The following is a 17,823-nucleotide window of genomic DNA, read 5'->3' as shown; positions in this document are numbered from 1 at the left end:
TTTTCGATAGAAACGGTCTCCGCTGGCGTGTGAGCCCTGCAGCGTCCGGTGCACGGATTCTAGATCGCAATCTGTCGCTGCCCGCGTCCCCGTGTGGAGCAGAGACACACCCGCCGCTGTCGTGACCTTGTGCCAAGAGGATCCCATAAACTCGCAAAACAGAAGAAAAGCCAGCCTCAAGCCGACGCGCTCCTCACAGGACGCACAGCGAAACGTGCGGGCGCCGGGGCGCTGAGGGGAAAGGGGCAGAGAAGACGCATCGTGCAGACGCTGAGCGGAACCCCGAGCCGCGACGGCACCGGGAGACCAAGCCGAGTGCGAGGCAGAACGAATTCCTAGAGATGAGGAGGGCGTTCAAAATGCCACCGGTCCCTTTTCCAGGGAAACCGCTCTGAGCTGGCACAACCTGATGACACAGCCCCCACATCTACAGAGCAAAACGGCCACAATCATCATCAAGGCTGCAGGTTTAAAAAACATATTTTTAAAATTGATTTCAGAGAAGAAGGAAGAGGAAGAGAGAGAGAGAAACATCCATGAGGAGAGAGAATCACCGATCGGCCGTCTCCTGCACGCCCCCCACTGGGGATGGAGCCCGCAACCCGGGCCTGTGCCCCGACGGGGAGTCAAACCGTGACCTCCTGGTTCATAGGCTGACGCTCAAGCACTGAGCCACGCCGGCCGAGCGAGATTGGAGGTTTTTAACTCTCCTCCCTCAGTGACTGAGAGGATAGCCTCCCGCCACAACGCCACGGACGCCCTGGCAGGTGCGAGTGCCTGTGAGCCAGCGTCCCTGCCCAGCGTCGGGGGAGCACCTGCCGGGCACGCTCCTCTCGGCCATCGCCCACACGACGCTGACTGACGCGGGCGGCAGAGCAAGCCCGGGCCATCCCAAGGTCTGCGTCCTGCAGGGCCCTTCGCTGCCTGCGCGGATGTGGGAACGTTAACAAAGCCACTCCCTGGGAAATGCCGCCTGCTGCCGATTCAGAATCACACTCCTAGGTGCCCCGGACCTGATCGGATCGGATCGGATCGGATCCAAGAAGTAGCGACGGAAGCAGAAAGCACTTAGCTGGTCGTAAGGATAACACAACCAAGAACGCGTCACGGTTTCCCGTCTCCAGGACAGCCGGCTACCGATCGCTGTCACCTTTTCACACGCTGTTTCCTTTGGGCCCACAGACGTGGGAGCCACCGCGCTCATTTCCCTTGCTCCCTCCTCGCTGTTTTTGTTAAAAATATGTTTTTATTGACTTTAGAGAGAGCAGAAGGGAGAGGGACACAGAGATAGAAACTCAGATGAGAGGGAAACACGGAGGGCTGCCTCCTGCACGCTCCCTCCTGGGGATCCAGCCCGCAGCCGGGCAGGTGCCCTTGACCGGAATCGACCCAGGGAACTCCTGGTTCACGGGGTGACGTGCAACCACGGAGCCACACCGGCCGGGCTCCCGTCACTGTTTTTGCCAACAAAACCCGAAGCCCGCGGGGCAACAATAGAAATGACGCGTCCGCACACAAAGGAGACACCGGTGGGCGGGTCGGCCTGCGGGGACTGCTCGCACCTCACACCTGTCGCGGACAAGGAGGCGTCGCCAACAGCCTGGTTATCCCGCTGGCAATGCAGGCTTTTTCCGGCGCCCGGAAGACATTACCCAATGGCTGGGGCTGCCCGATGACTGACGGTGCCGCGCGTCCGGCCTGTGGGAGGCCCAGAGCCCGACCCTGCTGCCCCCGGGCTCACGGGGCCGCCGCTCTGCCACCCAGCCTCCCACGGGGAGGGAGGGGCGGGCCCAGGCCCTGGCAGAAACCTTCCTCCCCGGTGAGCCGCCCGGAACATAATTACTCCAGCAGCCGGAGCCTGTTCCCGCGGAGCGCGGACTTTTTTCCTAGAGACCCCGCTGCCAGCGCGTGCGGCTCCGTCATCACCGGCCCCGAGCACAGCGTCATGTGTTCCACCGCGAGCCCGCCACAGGGCGAGCGCCGCCCGGGCAGCACCGGGCTTGCCAGGCTTCGGCCCAGAGCTCGCTCCTGGGGTGCCGGCGGGGGGGGGGGGACTCATGGAATGACAAGGTCATCAGGGAAGATCAGCGCCTGCACAGTGCCCGGGCGAGGGGACCGCGGAGGGAGAGGCGGGGCTCTGAGCCCCAGCCCTGGCCGGACGGGGCTGGCCACGCCCCTGGGGGCTCCGTCCTAAGGAACTGGGGGCCCTGCCCACACTGGCCTCCGACGTGAGGGCAGGGGGTCCCGTGGGTGCAGCTCTGCGGAGCGCCCTGCTTACATCCATCAGCCGCACACCTGCCCCGGGGCCCAGGTGGGGCCGTCCTCACCTGGAGGTGGAGCCTGGAGGACGCGCCCGCCGTGGCCTCCATCAGCACGCCGTCCGCCGCCCGGGTCCGGAACATGAGCCCCAGGTACCAGGGCACCGAGATGGTGACGTCCAGGTCGCTCCAGGACACGACACTCTCCCCGCTGAAGCGCTGGGGGTGCGGCATGACTGCGGACAGACAGGGACCCCGAGGTCAGACAGGGTCGGGGACAGGCTCCCGGGGAGGGCGCACACCGGGCCTTTCCATGTTCAGGCCAAGGCCCGTCTCAGACTCCCGTTGGCGCGGCAGCGGCCCCCGAATCCAGGCACCGTGGGCTGGGGAGTCAGGCTGAGGCCTGGTTCCCCCTGTGGCCAGGGTGTGGCGAGGCTCTTAGGCAAGACGGCAGGCAGAGGGGGCAGCCCGGGGTCCCCGGGCTCCGAGGACAGGGTGCTGGGGGCCTTGAGAGTCCGGCCTGCCTGTCCCCTCCCACACCCGCCGGGGCAGGAGCAGGGGCAGGAGCAGGGGCAGGAGTGGGGGCTGCGCACAGGACGGTCTCCTGGCGGGACAGCGCGAGCCAGCAGGGAGCGCCCCGTCGCCTGGCAGTCATCTGCGTGGGCTCCCAGCCCAGCACACGGCCGGGGAATGGGCTCAGACCTGGCAAGGCCACTGGGCAGCTGAGGGCTCCCGGGTGGGTGACAACAACCCCTCGGCTGTTACACCTGGAAAGACGGTGTGTGCCACACAGACCACGAGGCTGAGCCAGCCACTGCGTCCCTGGGGTCTGACTGCGTCTGGCAGGCGGTGCCGGTGCCAGGTCTCGCCCTGATCCCCCGGGTGGGGCGGCACCGTCATCCCCCCGGCTCAGGAGAGACGGCAGCAGGGGGCGCCCGGGGCCCGGCCAGGCCACAGCCTCGTGAGTGCCGGCATCTGTTTCCTGCTCTCGTGACCCCACCCTGGCAGCTGTTTTCCCTGGCGCGGCCGTGGCCGCACTCTGGCCTCCATAACAGGAACCCGGGGGCACGGCGGCCACTGGCACTGTCCCCCCGCCCGCCTCCCCCCTGGGGCCCGAGCTTCCTGCACATGCCGGCCGGTTAGGGCTGGGCCACCCTGTCTACAGGCGCCCAGGAGCCCGGCCCACCTGCTGCCCAAAACAGGCCTCGAAGGTGCCGGGCGCTCTGGGACACAAAGGAGCTGGCCCCGACCCCGACCCCGACCCCGACCCCGACCCCGACCCCAACCCCAACCGTGATCCCGACCCCGACCCCGACCCTGACCCTGACCCCGACCCCGACCCTGACAGTGAGCGGTCCCAGACGAGGACTGCGGTGTGACACAGACCCACGTCCCAGGCCTCCGTCCGCACGCTGCAGCCTACGCAGGGTGCTGGGCCGGACGGGCAAGCTGCGCTGGCGGCAGGAGCTCCGCTCTCCTCACACGCTGCTTCCGCTCCCACCTGCTCTGGTTCACCGGCTGCTCTGAGGATCCGAGGGAGCTGGGGACCCCGTGTCCCCAGAACCGTCACGCAGAGCCCCGCAGCCGATCCGTGCGGCGCCCGGGCCCGTGACTCCCCCGCGAGGCAGTGCCCTCCGACCGGCTGCGCCCGCCCGGGGCCGGCCCTGTGCTGGGAAGGGCAGGCGCCCTCCTGTCCGCGGGCCTGGGGCCAGCGGGCGTCTCCCGGGCGGGACGTCTCAGAGCAATGAGCACGGGGCAGCCCAGAGGCCGACCCAGGGACACGCCCGAACTGATCGGCCTCAGACATCCCGCTGGTTTACCTTCCGTTTAGAGAAACGTCGTGATTAAAGAGCGACAGAGCTTCTCACGGCTGTATTCACAGCTCCTGAACCCCTGCATCGCTCAGACCGGCAGAGCCCACAGCTTGTACCCCACGCAGGGGTGGGCGGGGCGGCCCAGGCCCTGCCTGGATGCCCACAACACAGTCCAGTGGGCAAGTGGCCACGGGAGGGCCCCTCGGGGCGGCGAGAGGGGCAGGGCGCCTGGGCCTGGGCATTGTCCCCCCGCCCCGCCCTCCTCGCCTGCCTGACCCTCAGACTCGGACCTCACGCTGGCCCTGCTCAGACGAGGCGCCATGTCCTGCGCTGTCCCAGACGCCCCCATGAGCCCCCAGCCTCTCACCCCGCCCAGGGCTAGGCTTGCTCCCACTTCCCCCCCAGGGCCCTCGCCCGGGACCCACATGCCCCCAGCGCCTGCCGGCCCCGGGCAGCGGCCCAGCGCCAGGCTCACCGAGCTCGCAGTTCTTCCCGCCGAAGCGGAGCGGGCAGCGGCACAGGTGCGTGTCCCACCGGCTCACGCAGGTGCCCCCGTTCTGACACCGGGTCCCCTCACAGAAGTTCCTCTGAGCAGCGCAGCCTGGAAGCAGAGAGGGACGTGACGCGGGTCGTGCCGTGTCCGACCGGCCCCAGGAGTGCGGCCGGGGGAGGCGGGCAGCAGGGACCCCCTCCCCGGGGACAGGCCTCAGACTTCCCAGGGCAGACTCGGCTGCAGGCCATCCTGCCGGCGGGCGGGGTCGGCTGGGGACATGGAGTGCCCAGGGGTCGGTGACAGCCGGCCCAGCAGGGTCCCTGCCCCCCACAGTGCAGGACCCCAGCCCCCGAGAGCAGCACGCCCCAAGCCCGGCTCCGCTCCCTCCTGGGCCCGCCCGGCTCCGGCTCCAGGGACGTCACTGCCGGGACGTGGAGGTGGCGCCCTACCTGCCCTGGTGCCGTTGTTGGCGATGAAGCCGGCCATGTCCACGCTCCTGCCGTCGACGGACAGGTTCCGCATGCAGCCCACGAACTGGCGGCTGCGCACGGGGAAGTCCTCGGGCAGGTTGGGGACGCCCCCCAGGAGCAGAGGGCCCGTCAGGTCCAGGGACCTGCGGAGGAAAGCCGAGCTCGGTGACGTCGGGCGGAGGCGAGAGGGGGGCACAGGGCCCGACACGGCTGTGGTGTCACGTGGCCTCTGCCGCCACCACACGCGTCATCTTGAATGTCAATCACTGAACAGGGGCCTGGGAGGGGTCGGGACACAGGCGGGTCCGACTTCGGTGCCGCGTGGCGCCCGGGCTCCCCGTGCCTCGGCTCCCTGGCACTCGCATCAGATCCTGAGCCCCGGCGACCGCCCACTGAGTCCTGCTCAGCGCCTGGCCCAGTCCACGTCGAAACAGGACGTACAGTGCCAATTAGCAGTGCGACCTTCCCCCGGCCCTGATGACCTTGAAGGAAGGTCACAGCCAACCAGAACCCCGGTGCTGCCCGAGCAGTCGCGTGGCCTTGGCCGGGGTCAGGTCTCTCCGGGCACGGCTTCCTGGTCGGTCACAGGGGCTCGGCGCCCCTCCCTCCCAGCTGGGATGGGTGGGGAGGAGACATAGGCATGTGACTGTCCCACGCCCACAGCAGCGCGATCACCCCCTGGGGCCGGTCTGGACGTGACTCTGGCGATTGCATCTAAAGGGACAGACTGTGGCCCGGCCGGATAGCTCAGTGATTGAGCATCAACACCTATGAACCAGGAGGTCATGGTTCGATTCCCGGTTAGGGCACGTGCCAAGGTTGTGGGCTTGATCCCCAGTAGGGGGCGTGCAAGAGGCAGCTGATCAACGATTGTCTCATCATTGATGTTTCTCTCTCTCCCTCCCTCTCTCTTCCTCTCTGAAATCAATAAAAATATTTTTTAAAGAAGTAATAATAAAATGATAAAGGGATAGACTATTGAATCTCAGAGGGAAGGCAGGGAGGGTGGGTGGGTGAGAAGAGATCAAGCAATGAACTTGTATGCATCTATGCACAAACCTCAGACACAGACAATAGGGTGGTGTAGGCCTGGGGCAAGGGGTGGAGGCAGACTAGAAGAGGTCAGTGGGGAAAAAAGGGAACATATGTCGTACTTTAAACAAAAAAAGATTTAAAAACCTGTACTAATAAAAGGATAATACGCTAATTAGACCGGACATCTTCCGGACAAAGCCACGGTGACGGGGGCCGAAGCAGAAGTGGTTAGGGGTGATCAGGCCTGCAGGGGAGAGCAAGGCAATCAGGCTGGCAGGGGAGAGCAGTTTGGGGGTGATCAGGCTGGTAGGGGAGCAGTTAGGGGCATCAGGCAGGCAGGCAGGTGAGCGGTTAGGAGCCAGTGGTACCGGATTGGAGAGGGTACAGGCTGGGCTGAGGGACCCCCTTCCCCCAGTGCATGAATTCGTGCACCGGGCCTCTAGTAAATAAATAAAGGGGCTTATTCTAGAAAGTTCTAGAAGATGCCCCCACCAAGGGGAGGGCGTCTGCCTGCAGCCGGATTGGGGCCCTGGAGTTCCCTGCGGCGGGTCCTGCCCGGCGACTCTCTGGAGCGGCGGCCATGGGGGTGGATGCGGGCCTCTTGCCTGGGCCTCTCCCCCGGGGACACTCACTTCTTGGAGCCGCTCTGCGTGCCCTGGGCCGCGCAGGTGTAGTTCCCGACGACACCGCCAAAGCGCACGGCCACGGCCGTGTCACAGTCGTCCACCGTCACCACGGCCACCTTCTCTCCGGACGGCCCGTGGGGCAGGCCCAGGCGGCCGATGTTGGGCTGTCGGAAGAGAGCACAGAGGGGCGTCAGGGGGGCCCCATCAGTGTCCTCGGTGGACGTGCCCCCGCCCACAGAAGGGTGGGCACATGGGTGCATGTGGACAGGGGGCCAAGGAGGCCCCAGCCTTGTTTTAAATTAGTGTACCCCCCTATGTACATCCTCCCGGAACCTCTGAGTGTGGCCTCATTTTGAATTCAGGGTCTTACAGATGTGGTTAAGATGAGGCCACACTGCCCGCCCAGCGGGGCTCAGTGGTTGAGCGTCGACCTATAACCAGAAGGTCATGGTTCAATTCCTGGTCAGGGCACAGGCCCAGGCTGTGGGTTTGACCCCCAGTGTGGGCTGTACAGGGGGCAGCCGATCCATGATTCATTCTTTCTCTCTCTTTCTCTCTCTCTCCCTGTCTGAAATCAATAACACACATATTTTAAAAAAAGATGAGGTCACACTGCAGTATGGGGAACCAGAGTCCTTTTAAGAAGACAACCACAGAGCAGAGACACGTGGGAGAAGGTCATGTGACAACGAGCTAAGACAAGTGATGCCGGGACCTCTGGGGGATGCGGGACCCGCGGGAGATGCGGGGACCACTGGGGGATGCGGGACCCCGGGAGCTGGAAGAGGCCGGAGGGAGCCTCCTAGAGGCCGCGGAGGGAGCTGGCCCTGCCGACACCCAGATCCCGACTCGGACGCCTGGACTGTGAGACGGTGACTGTGTGTTTCAGCCCCGTTGGTGGTGTTCGTACAGCAGCCACCCTGAGCCCTGGGCTCCCTCCTTCTGCACGTCCGCTCTGCCTGAGTCCCAGTGGCTGCCCCGGCCACGCACCTGATCAGGCCCCCTCTCCACGCTCCTGGAGTCGTGGCACCAGGACGCCACTGCCCGATCCACGGACGCGCCACGCTTCCCCTGGGGCACGGTGCCGTGGTCACGCCCGGGCCAGGCCTCTCTTCCCCCTGGAGTGACCTCCCGTTCCCTTTGCTGACCTGAGGCTGACCCCTTTGTGCCCGAGATCGAGCCCCAGCTTCCCCCGAATGTCCCCCCCGTGCCAGGCCGTCCAGCGTACCCCCGCACCCCCACACCCTACCCCCACCCCGGCTCCGGCTCTCTGTAAGAATTCCTCTGGAATCAGCAACTGAGCGTGACACCTGCTCAGTCCTGCAGCAGCAGCTCCCTCCTGGAGGCGCCCTGTGTTCCCCCCTGTCCCTGGGCAGCCCTTCCCGTCCCGGCCGCCCCTCACAGACACCAAGCGCACCAGCCACGCCACAGACGGCCTCGGAGTCCCCGAAACACAGCCGCAGGCAGAGGGCAGGCCGGGCCAGGCAAGTCCACCTTCCTCGGATCCGAACCACCTGTGGGCGGCCTGAAGCCCCACCCGGGGGCACATGTGAAGCGCCACCGGCCTCGCCGGCCACAACACGCAACGGCCCCTTCCCCGCCACAGAGGGGACATTTCCTCCCGTCCCCGCAGAGCCCGGCGCGAGGTCCTCCCCATCACCCAAACCTCAGGCTCCGCACCTCCGCGCGGCAGCTCTGCGCTCGGGCTGAGCGGACAGCACAATGCAACTTAACTTCATGCCGTTTTATGTTAATACTAGAGGCCCAGGGCACGAAATTCACGCACGAGAAGGGAAGGAGGGTGTCCCTCAGCCTGGCCTGCGCCCTCTCGCAGTCCGGGATCCCTCGGGGGACGTGCGCCTAAGCCGGCAGTCAGACATCCTCTCGCAGTCCGGGACCCCTCGGGGGATGTGCGCCTAAGCCGGCAGTCAGACATCCTCTCGCAGTCCAGGACCCCTCGCTCCTTACCGCCCGCCTGCAGAGGGGGTGGGAGAGGCTCCTGCCACCACCGCTGCACTTGCCAGCCATGAGCCCGGCTTCTGGCTGAGTGGCGCTGCCCCTGTGGGAGTGCACTGACCACCGGGGGGGCAGCTCCTGTGTTGAACGTCTGCCCCCTGGTGGTCAGTGCGCGTCATAGCGACCGGTCATTCCGCCGGTCATTCGTTGTTTGCTCAGTTTGCATATTAGGGTTTTATTATATAGGATCGGAAATAGGTGGTTGGAAAAACAGGGATGTAAATAAATCACCCTCAACATCCTTGAGGAGGGAAGGAATTACAGTTCACTCCAACAGAAAGGAGCGACTACTGGTCTGAGGCCACTGGGCTGGGGGAGGACCTGGAGCTGCTGGTCACAGGCGCTCAGCCAGGCGGCCTCCCTCCCTGGAGCAGTCCTGGAGGACCCCCTGGAGGTGGTGCTCCACTGCGCTTCCTGCCCCACTGGGGCCGCCATCGACCGGGACAGGGCCCATCGCTGTACCTGAGGCTCTCTACCGGACACGATTTAATACTCGAACCCTGTCCTTCCTGCGTTACAGGGACTCGGCGGGGCACGCTGGCAGGGGTGTCCCGGGCACCTTCTTGGGTAAATCCACGGGGAGCGTTTACACACCCTCTGGCCGCCCAGCCCCCAGATAGCTTTTTCTGTTTTCCTTCGCCGGCTGGGAGACCCCACGGCCTGCGGAGCTGTGTCCTTACAGAGTTCACCCTGGGCTCAGCGGCGGCTAGATGAGCAGAAAAGGAATGTGCCAGCTCCGGGGGCAGGCGCTGGGGGCGCGCGGACAGTGCCTATTACGGCGCCTGATTGTTAGGTGCGATCGCGGGAAAGAGCCGTCGCAGCCGCGCGGGCCCGTCCTGTCCCTGCAACTTGTAATTTAGATTTCTGGGCTGGGTGTGAGACTCCCCCGGGAGGGACGTAAACAGCAGTTATCCCGGGAGGTTTTGACAGGAAGCTGCTGTTTACGAAACTGCACGGGCTGCAAACTGCTGTTCTCGATTCGTGGCGCAGAGCGACGGACTCCGGGAAAGACGGAGGCCAAAGAAAACCACAAACCACCTGTATCTGGAGCAGCTCTTGCGGACCCGCGCCGCACCGCTGGTCAAACCCGCACGCACGACTTTCAGGAATCCCACGCCTCTGAGCACCGGGGCCCAGCACCCCTTCCCTGCTCCTCCTCCCAGGCGCATCGCCGTTCGGGCTAGGGCGCCAGCCTGTGGGCCGCAGAACCAGCCTCTCAGATTAAGCGAGAGAGGACCAGCGGGAAGGCCGCACGGTGACGTCCGTCTGAGCGCCTGCTCCCGGCTCCCGGCTCCACGGGCACCGCCTGCCGCCCCCTCCCCTGCTGCTCCGAAGCCAGCAGCTCGAGGGGCACACACCTGCCACCTGCCACCGAGAGGACACGAAGGGGGCGGAGGACGGGGGTGGGTCACAGGAAGATGACGCTGCAGCCGAGTCAGGATACACGGGCGGGTCCCTCACAGCGTTAAGTACACGGTTAGCATGAGACCCAGCAAGTCCACTCCCGGTACAGACCCGAGAAGATGGATAACAGAGACACAAACAAAAACCTGTGCACAGCCCTGCCGGTGTGGCTCAGTGGATAGAGCATCCGCCAGTGGACTGAAGGGTTCTGGGTTCGATCCCAGGTCAGGGCACATGCCTGGGTTCCAGGCTTGATCCCCAGTGGGGGGCACACAGGAGGCAGCCGATTCATGATTCTCTCTCATCATTGATGTTTCTCTCTCTCTCTCCCTCTCCCTTCCTCTCTGAAATCAATAAAAATATATATTTAAAAAACAAACAAACAAAAACAAACCTGTGCACAGATGTTCCCAGTAGCTAAATGTTAAAACAGCCCACATGTCCACCAATAGATGAGTGAGTGGACACACAGGCTGTGGTATGTCTATTCGGTGGAATATTACTCAGCCAGGAAAAAGGAACAGGGTGCGATACATGCTACACTGTGCGTGACCCTCCAAAACATTATGCCCAGGGAAAGCCTGTCACAAACGGTCACGTGTTGTACATGTAATTCACTTTACAGGAAATGTCCACCTGGCACGTCCACGGACAGAACGCAGCCCAGTGGCTTCCAGGGCTGGGGACCTGGACGCGGTCGCCGATGGGTATGGAGTTTCGGGTCAGGGTGACGATGGCTCCATGTTGTCACTGCACCAAATGCTGCTCAATAGCTCACCTTCAACGCCTGATTGCATGTCACACGAATGTCATGGTGAGAAAGCTGTGGGGCTGGGCATCTACCATCCCTCCCCGGTCCCTCTGGGCCACTACGGGAGCCCCCCTGGCCGCTCTCTATCTGGGTCACCTCTGGGACTCCATCCCCATTTCCATCTGTAAAACGAGGAGGAGACACGGCACGGAGCCCTCCTGCCACGGTGACACAGTAACACGCTGCCATGGGAGAGAGTCCTCCATCAGGCGCGGGGGGGGGGGGGGGGGGCCTCCCCGGCCCTGCCTGAGCGAGTGACCGGCACAGGGAGGAGAACCGCAGATGCCGGCAGGTGTGTGTGGCCTGGGCTCAGGTCGCCGGACTGTGTCACACAAGGACAGCCCACCCCGTGCTGCGGGGCCCGCACGGAGCGGGGAGGGTGACCATCTCGTGGGAAGAAATCGGACAGGGCGACAGCGCCCGCCGGCGGCCATGTGTCCACCTCCCGGGCCTGAGAAGGAGAGCGCGGCCTGGGGGGCGCTGAGGCCGAGGTGTGGCGCCGGTGAAGAGAAAGCGCCTGGCTTTGCTGGTGGGGGGGTTGGGGGGGGCGGGAGGTGCGGGGCGGGGGAGGGGATAAAGAGGAGGATGAATACGCCGCTCCTTATATTTCTAAGATGAATCTGTGAAGTCTGCCACCCACTTGCACGACAGAAAAAGACTGCGCGGCAATGCCGAGTATTGACACCGTTCTCGCATCGAAGGGTGCCGGGCACAGGACGGGCGCGGCAGCGGCCCTGCCCCTTCCCTCCTGGGGCGTGGCGGGTCTCCATGGGGCGGCTGGCCACGCCGGAGGACCCTCCCCCCACCCCGCCCCTGCAGGAGTCAGGCTGGGACACCTGGGATGGAGCAGACAGAGATTCGCAAACTGCAGGGGAAATGCAGCCAGATGGTGGGCTGTAGCCCCCACGTGCCCAGCAGGTGGCAGTGGGTGGGGCCCGCGAGGCAGACCCGCCAGGCCCACCCGCCACCAGCTCAGCGAATGCCTGCAGGGCCGCCAGGACTTCAGGGACAACCCGCTTGCAAATCTCATCTCGCATCTCGGCCAGCCGATCAGCCAGTCACCGCCTGGGGGAGGGGGTGCTCCTCTCCCCGCCCTGCAGGCCGCCCCTGAGGGGCTGCATTCACACCCTCCAGAGCGCAGGACTTCTGTGCACAAAGCCTCGTCCTGAGCGCTCACATTCCCCAGCCTTTTGCCTTACCGCCGGGCCCTCCTGGGGACGCGGGGGGCTCGGTTTCAAACGCTGGGGGCAGCGGGGAGGCCTGGGCGCTGAAACCAGACACCGGGAGGCCAAGTCCGGGGACACAACTGGATCCGTGCTCCGTGTCAGGAACGGTGAAAGGACTTCATATCAAATAATCCACAGATGGCTGGGCTGCAGGCATGTCGCACAGTCACCGTGCAGCCTGCGCAGGTCCCAGGGTGCACTGTGTGGGCGCCTCTCACGGTGCGATCGGGCCTGGTGCCTGGGCGTGCCCAACCAGCCCACGGGCGACAGCCGCCCCGAGACACGTGGGCGAGAGCCTGCTGGTCCCGGCACAGAGCTGACGGCACCCTCTGAGGCTCATCGGTGGACACGAACACACACACACACACACACACACACACACACACACACACACACACACACGCTTCCAGGATCCAAACTGAATTCCCTAAGAAGCTTCCGACAGGCCTTTGCAGGAACTCAAACGGCTCCAGGAGGCCCAGGGCGTTCTGGGAGGGGCTCCCACACCTGCAGGCCGGTGACAGGGCCCGATGTGGGGAGACCACTCCCTGCGCCCCAACGTCCCCACCTGCACCACGCAGGTGTGACTCCTCAGGCATGCCGAGCCCCACCAGGACCGGACGAGCCCCCCAGCCCCCGGCACCGCAGGGAAGGGGAGCAGGAATGCAGGAAGACAGGTTGCGGGACAGGCAGACTTACCCGGACACTCCCACCCTTGCCAACGCCTCACCCCTTCTTGTCAAGGATGTTTCTCATCTCTGCTTGTCCGCCCCCCGCCCTCCTAGTGCCTTTTGCAGGGACCTCAGCTGCCTGCTCACACTGCATGCCAGGGCCCCGGGCAGCTCAGCCACGCGAGGTCACACGAGCAGACCCCAAGCATATCCATTTCACCTGCTCCCCACCCTGCCACGCGTAAGACCTCGCGGACTGGCCGGCTCCCCAAGGCCGGGAAACGCCCGATGGCTGCAGACTGGATTTGGTGGCTCCACAAGGACAATGGGTGTCCCCAGGCCCCGCTGTCTCTCACCAGGGGCTGTCACCAGCGGCCAGGCCGGAGGCTCTGCAGCGAGGCTCGGTTCCCCCGCCTCCCCCGCCTCCCCCGCGCCTGTAGTCGGGCCGGGGCCTTTTCTGCAGCATTAGAAAGTCTTGCCTTTGCACAGCCGGCGTGGCTCAGTGGCTGAGTGTCCCCACGGGGGCTCAGCTGGGACGGGGGGTTGGGGGGGTTGTGGGCTCGGACCCCAGGAGGCAGCTGATCAATGTCTCTATCTCATCGATGTTTCCATCTCTCTCCCTCTCCCTTCCTCTTTGAAATCAATAAAAACGTATTTTTAAAAAGTTTTGCCTTCTTTAGTCAATCAATTTGTGGGCAAAAGCTCAGAGTTCCCCAAAATTAAGTTGGAAAAGTATTTGCTTAAGTTTAACGTTAAGGACCAAAAGCCCCAGGCCTTTCCTGACAGTTTTCCTTTAAGACACTGGACCCCCATCCTGGGGAGGACCTGGCAACCTGGTCTCCTCAGAGGGGTCGCTGCTGCTCGGCATGAACTGGGGGGGCCTCGGGCACCCACAGGAGCTCATTCCCTCCACAGTGGGACCCACAGATCTGACTGCTGCCATCCCCGCCAGGAGGGGCTCCTGGGCCTCCGAGATGGCCCCGCTGAGCCCACACCGTCCCCGGGGAGAAAGGACAGACGGCTTTGTGCAGTGACAATGTCCCTCCGGGCCACGAGGATTTCAGGTCACAGGGCATCTGTTCCCACACTCACCCACGTGCACACACGCACACACTCACCAGCTCACACTCACACGCACACATGCACACACGCACACACACTCACCACCTCACACTCATGCACACACACACCAGCCCTCACTCGCACACATGCACACACACTCACCAGGTCACACTCACACGCACACATGCACACACACCAGCCCTCACTCGCTTGCACACATGCACACTCACCAGCTCACACTCACGCACACACATGCACACACACCAGCCCTCACTCACACACACACATGCACACACACCAGCCCTCACTCACACACACACATGCACACACACCAGCCCTCACTCGCTTGCACACATGCACACTCACCAGCTCACACTCACACACACACATGCACACACACCAGCTCACACACGCACACATGCACACACACCAGCTCTCACTCACGTGCTCACATGCACACACACTGCTGCAAAGCCCAGCCTGCTCCTGCTGGGACCCTCACAAGGCCCTCTCTGTGCCCCGAGTGTGCACAGCAGCAGAGACCCCGGGACCCCCCAGACTCCAGGCCTGCCCTGGCCGCGACCTCCTCTGACCAGCCTCCCCTCCCCCGACCCCGTCTGCAGGCCATGAGGGTGCCGGGCTGGGAGGGGAGTGAGAAGGGGGCATGCTGAGCCGGCTGGCAGAACGCACAGGAGGCGGAGGGAAGGGGGACGTGGGGGCTGCTCATTTCCAGGCCTTGGGAGGAGGTGAGGGGGGGCTGGGACGGGTGGGGGTGCGAGACGGCGGCGGGGGAGGAGGGGACGTCAGGGCGGCCCGGCCTGCGGGACTTTCCATGACGGGCTGGACACGGGCTGGGTGGGCTGCGCTGCCGCTGGGAACTGTTTCCACAGCAGGTGGCTCCCCGCCCGCCAGGCGCTCGGAGAGGAAGCAGGCGACCTGCCCCGGCTCCTGGGCCGGCTGGGCCCCTCTCCCGGGGCCAGCCTGGACCCCACGGAGGCTGTTTCCGGGGAGGGGGCGCCCCCCTCTGGCCCCCAGGGCAAGGGAATCCAGCTGTTACGGCGGCGTTGACACTTGACATTCATCACCTTCCAGGGATCACGTGGCCAAGGCCGTTCCCCCTGAAGTGGCCGCCTAAGCAGGGCACGCGGCCAGAGAGCGTAGACGGGCCGACTGTCCCCACGGGGGCCGGGGCTCACGGGAAGGACACCCCCACACGCTCCTCTGACACGCGGGCCTGCGGGAGGAGCGAAGCCAGGGAGACCGGTGCCGACGGGGACCAGGTGCCGCCTGGCCCGCGATAACGGCTTCACGTGCTTCGCAAAGGCTCACGACACTTCAGAAACCTCAGCCTCCCTTCCGTGGACGTCCCTTAAGTCAGAGGCTTTTCCAACAGAAAGTTTGAAAGAAGAAATCAGCCCTGGCCGGCAGCTCAGTGGCTAGAGCACCCGCCCTCAGCCCGAAGCGTCTCGGGTTCGACTCTGGCCAAGGGCACATGCCTGGGCTCCGGTTCCCCGCCCCCGTGGGGGCTCATGGAGGAGGCCACCGTGGATGTGTCTCTCACATCAATGTTTCTCTCTCTCCTCTCTTCCCTTCACCCTCCCTTCCACTCTCTCTCAAACCAATGGGAGAAATATCCTCCATTGAAGATGATAATAAAAATAATAAATTAAAGGAGAAATTGAAACTGGTTCCTAATCCCACCCCCGGCGGCCTCCTGCGGGCCCTCACAGCGGGCCGTGTGGACCTGCGCAGACAGGGATAAGACGGACACAGAAGCCGCCTCCCTTCTCCCCGACCCGATTCCCAGAGGCCTCCGCCCGGGGGAGACCCGTTACAAGAACAGCCCCAACAGCGCCCCCGTCTCAGAACCATGAGGAAGAGTAAACGCCTGGTGGTCTCCCACAACGCGCTGGGGGGCGGTGTGACCCAGCAAAGCTATCGGACGCGTGCTGCTCATGGGCTTGCTTTTCTAGGGGGAGGGCGCCCTTCAGGAAAAAACCGCAGGCGTGTGCCAGCACATACGTGCATCGCCGTCACCGGCCGAAGCTTGTTACCGTGGGGTTATCTCGGATGCATATTCGAGTGAACGCACCACGGAGACCTGACACCTTTCCCCCGGGTCCCCAGGTGCGAGCCACCCCGCAGGAGGGGGCACGACACAGCCCAGGTGCGGCCGCTGGTGATCAGGGTGAGGGACGTTTCCAACACCACGGGGACCCCACTGCCGCCCACGCAGCCACGCCTGCTTCCCTCCCGTTAGCGGCTGTTGTGAGAAGAGCTGCTGTGGGCATTCGGGTACAGGTTTCCACGGGGCAGGGGCTGTGTCTGTATTCACGGGGGGCGTGGACCGTGGTTTTCCCGTTGGTACTGTCTTCATCTGCTCTGGGTAGCAGAGCACAAGACGGTGTAGAAGTGATGTGGCTCTTCAGACTTTTGACAGGAGGCCCCAGCGAGACCACCTGGGCCTGGAGAGTTCGGTTGCGGGAGGTTTTAAATTACAAATTCCGTTTCCCGAAGAGTAACTTGGTCATTCAAATTACTTTTCACGCTGGGTGAGCTGTGGTAGTTCGTGTTTTTTGTGGAATTGGGGATTTATTCTTGATGTTAGTAATCCATGTCTCCTCTCTTTCCTTGTCAGTCTTGCTAGAATAACTGTCAATGTTTTCTATCTTTCCAAAGCTCTTTGTTTCGTTGGTTTTTCTCTATTGTTTTTCTGTTTTCAGCGTCACTGGTTTCTGCTGTCATCTTTATTGTTCCTTTCCCCCTACGTGCTCTGGGCTTATTTTGCTGTTCTTTTTCCAAGTTCTTGAGGTGGGAGCTTAGATTATTGACTTGAGACTTTTTTCTCATGTAAGTATTTTGGTGCTACGAATGTACCTCTCAGCACTGCTTTAACTGCATCCCACATCTTTTGCTATTTTGTATTTCATTTTTTAAAATTCTAAACAAACTTCCTTCTTTTCTGGGTAATTAAATGCTTCAGTCAAATCTCCGTTAGGTCTTCTCTTGGCCACACCATTGGAGTCAGTCGGCAGAGTCAGGACAAACGAGGCAGCAGCTCACAAACCTGGGGCTGCATGACAAGGGTGGTGGGGGTAGCTAGTGGGGGCTGAGGGCAAGTGAGGGTGGTAGCTGAGTGAGGCAGTGACCTGGAGGGGTTAGGAGGTGGTTTAAATCGTGATGATTGAGAAAAGAAATAACTGTATTGAGAGAGGGAGAAATATTAAGGATGAGAGAGAATCATTGATCGGCTGCCTCATGCATGCCCCCTACTGGGGATTGCGTCCACAACCTGGGCATGTGCCCTGACCAGGAATCGAACCGTGACCTCCTGGTTCAAAGGTTGAACGTGGGTTCCACCACTGAGCAACACCAGCCAGGCGGTAATATGCTCTTTTATCTATCGACAACATCCTCAGACATCTCTCAGCCTGGGCACGCAGAGCAGTCACGGCTACATGACATTCCACCTCAAGGACGACCCTGTGCTCTGTTACAGAATTCTGAATTGGTTTCTGTAAGTTGGATTCTATGAGAGAACCATGTGCCCACTTTTATTTAAAAAACTAGTGGCCTGGTGCACGAAATTCATGCAGGGGTGGTGGTGTCCCTCAGCCTGGCCTGCACCCTCTCCAATCTGGGACCCCTTGGGGGATGTGTGACTGCCGGTTTAGGCCTGATCCCTTTCTCAATCCGGGACTGCTGGCTCCTAACCGCTCACCTGTCTGCCTGCCTGATCGCCCCTAACCACTCTGCCTGCCGGCCTGCTCGCTCCCAACTGCTCCCCCTGCCGGCCTGCTCACCCCCAACTGCCCTCCCCTCCTGGCCTAATCACCCCTAACCGCCTCCACCTCGGCCTCGCCACCATGGCTTTGTCCAGAAGGACGTCCGGAAGGTCTCCGGGAAGGTCTCCCAGTCTAATTAGCATATTACCCCT

At 63.1% G+C, this 17,823-nt stretch overlaps 1 protein-coding gene across 3 annotated transcripts in view; it reads right to left on the bottom strand.

The window, feature by feature from the left end:
- The window catches only part of CELSR1 (cadherin EGF LAG seven-pass G-type receptor 1), a 98,356-nt gene that overhangs the window by 24,214 nt on the left and 56,319 nt on the right, over positions 1-17,823 (bottom strand). For all 3 annotated transcript variants that reach the window (XM_059681373.1, XM_059681372.1, XM_059681371.1), the window contains 4 exons: positions 6,703-6,860; positions 5,015-5,178; positions 4,548-4,673; positions 2,328-2,494 (listed from right to left, as the gene is read on the bottom strand). In XM_059681373.1, coding sequence (XP_059537356.1) covers positions 2,328-2,494; positions 4,548-4,673; positions 5,015-5,178; positions 6,703-6,860 — 615 coding nt within the window. The remainder of the gene's footprint in view (positions 1-2,327; positions 2,495-4,547; positions 4,674-5,014; positions 5,179-6,702; positions 6,861-17,823) is intronic.

This window comes from Myotis daubentonii, chromosome 2, assembly GCF_963259705.1.
Source record: "Myotis daubentonii chromosome 2, mMyoDau2.1, whole genome shotgun sequence".
NCBI classification, from domain to species: Eukaryota; Metazoa; Chordata; class Mammalia; order Chiroptera; family Vespertilionidae; genus Myotis; species Myotis daubentonii.
Note: the sequence above shows the minus strand (reverse complement) of the source record. Positions and strands in the feature narration are given on the sequence as shown.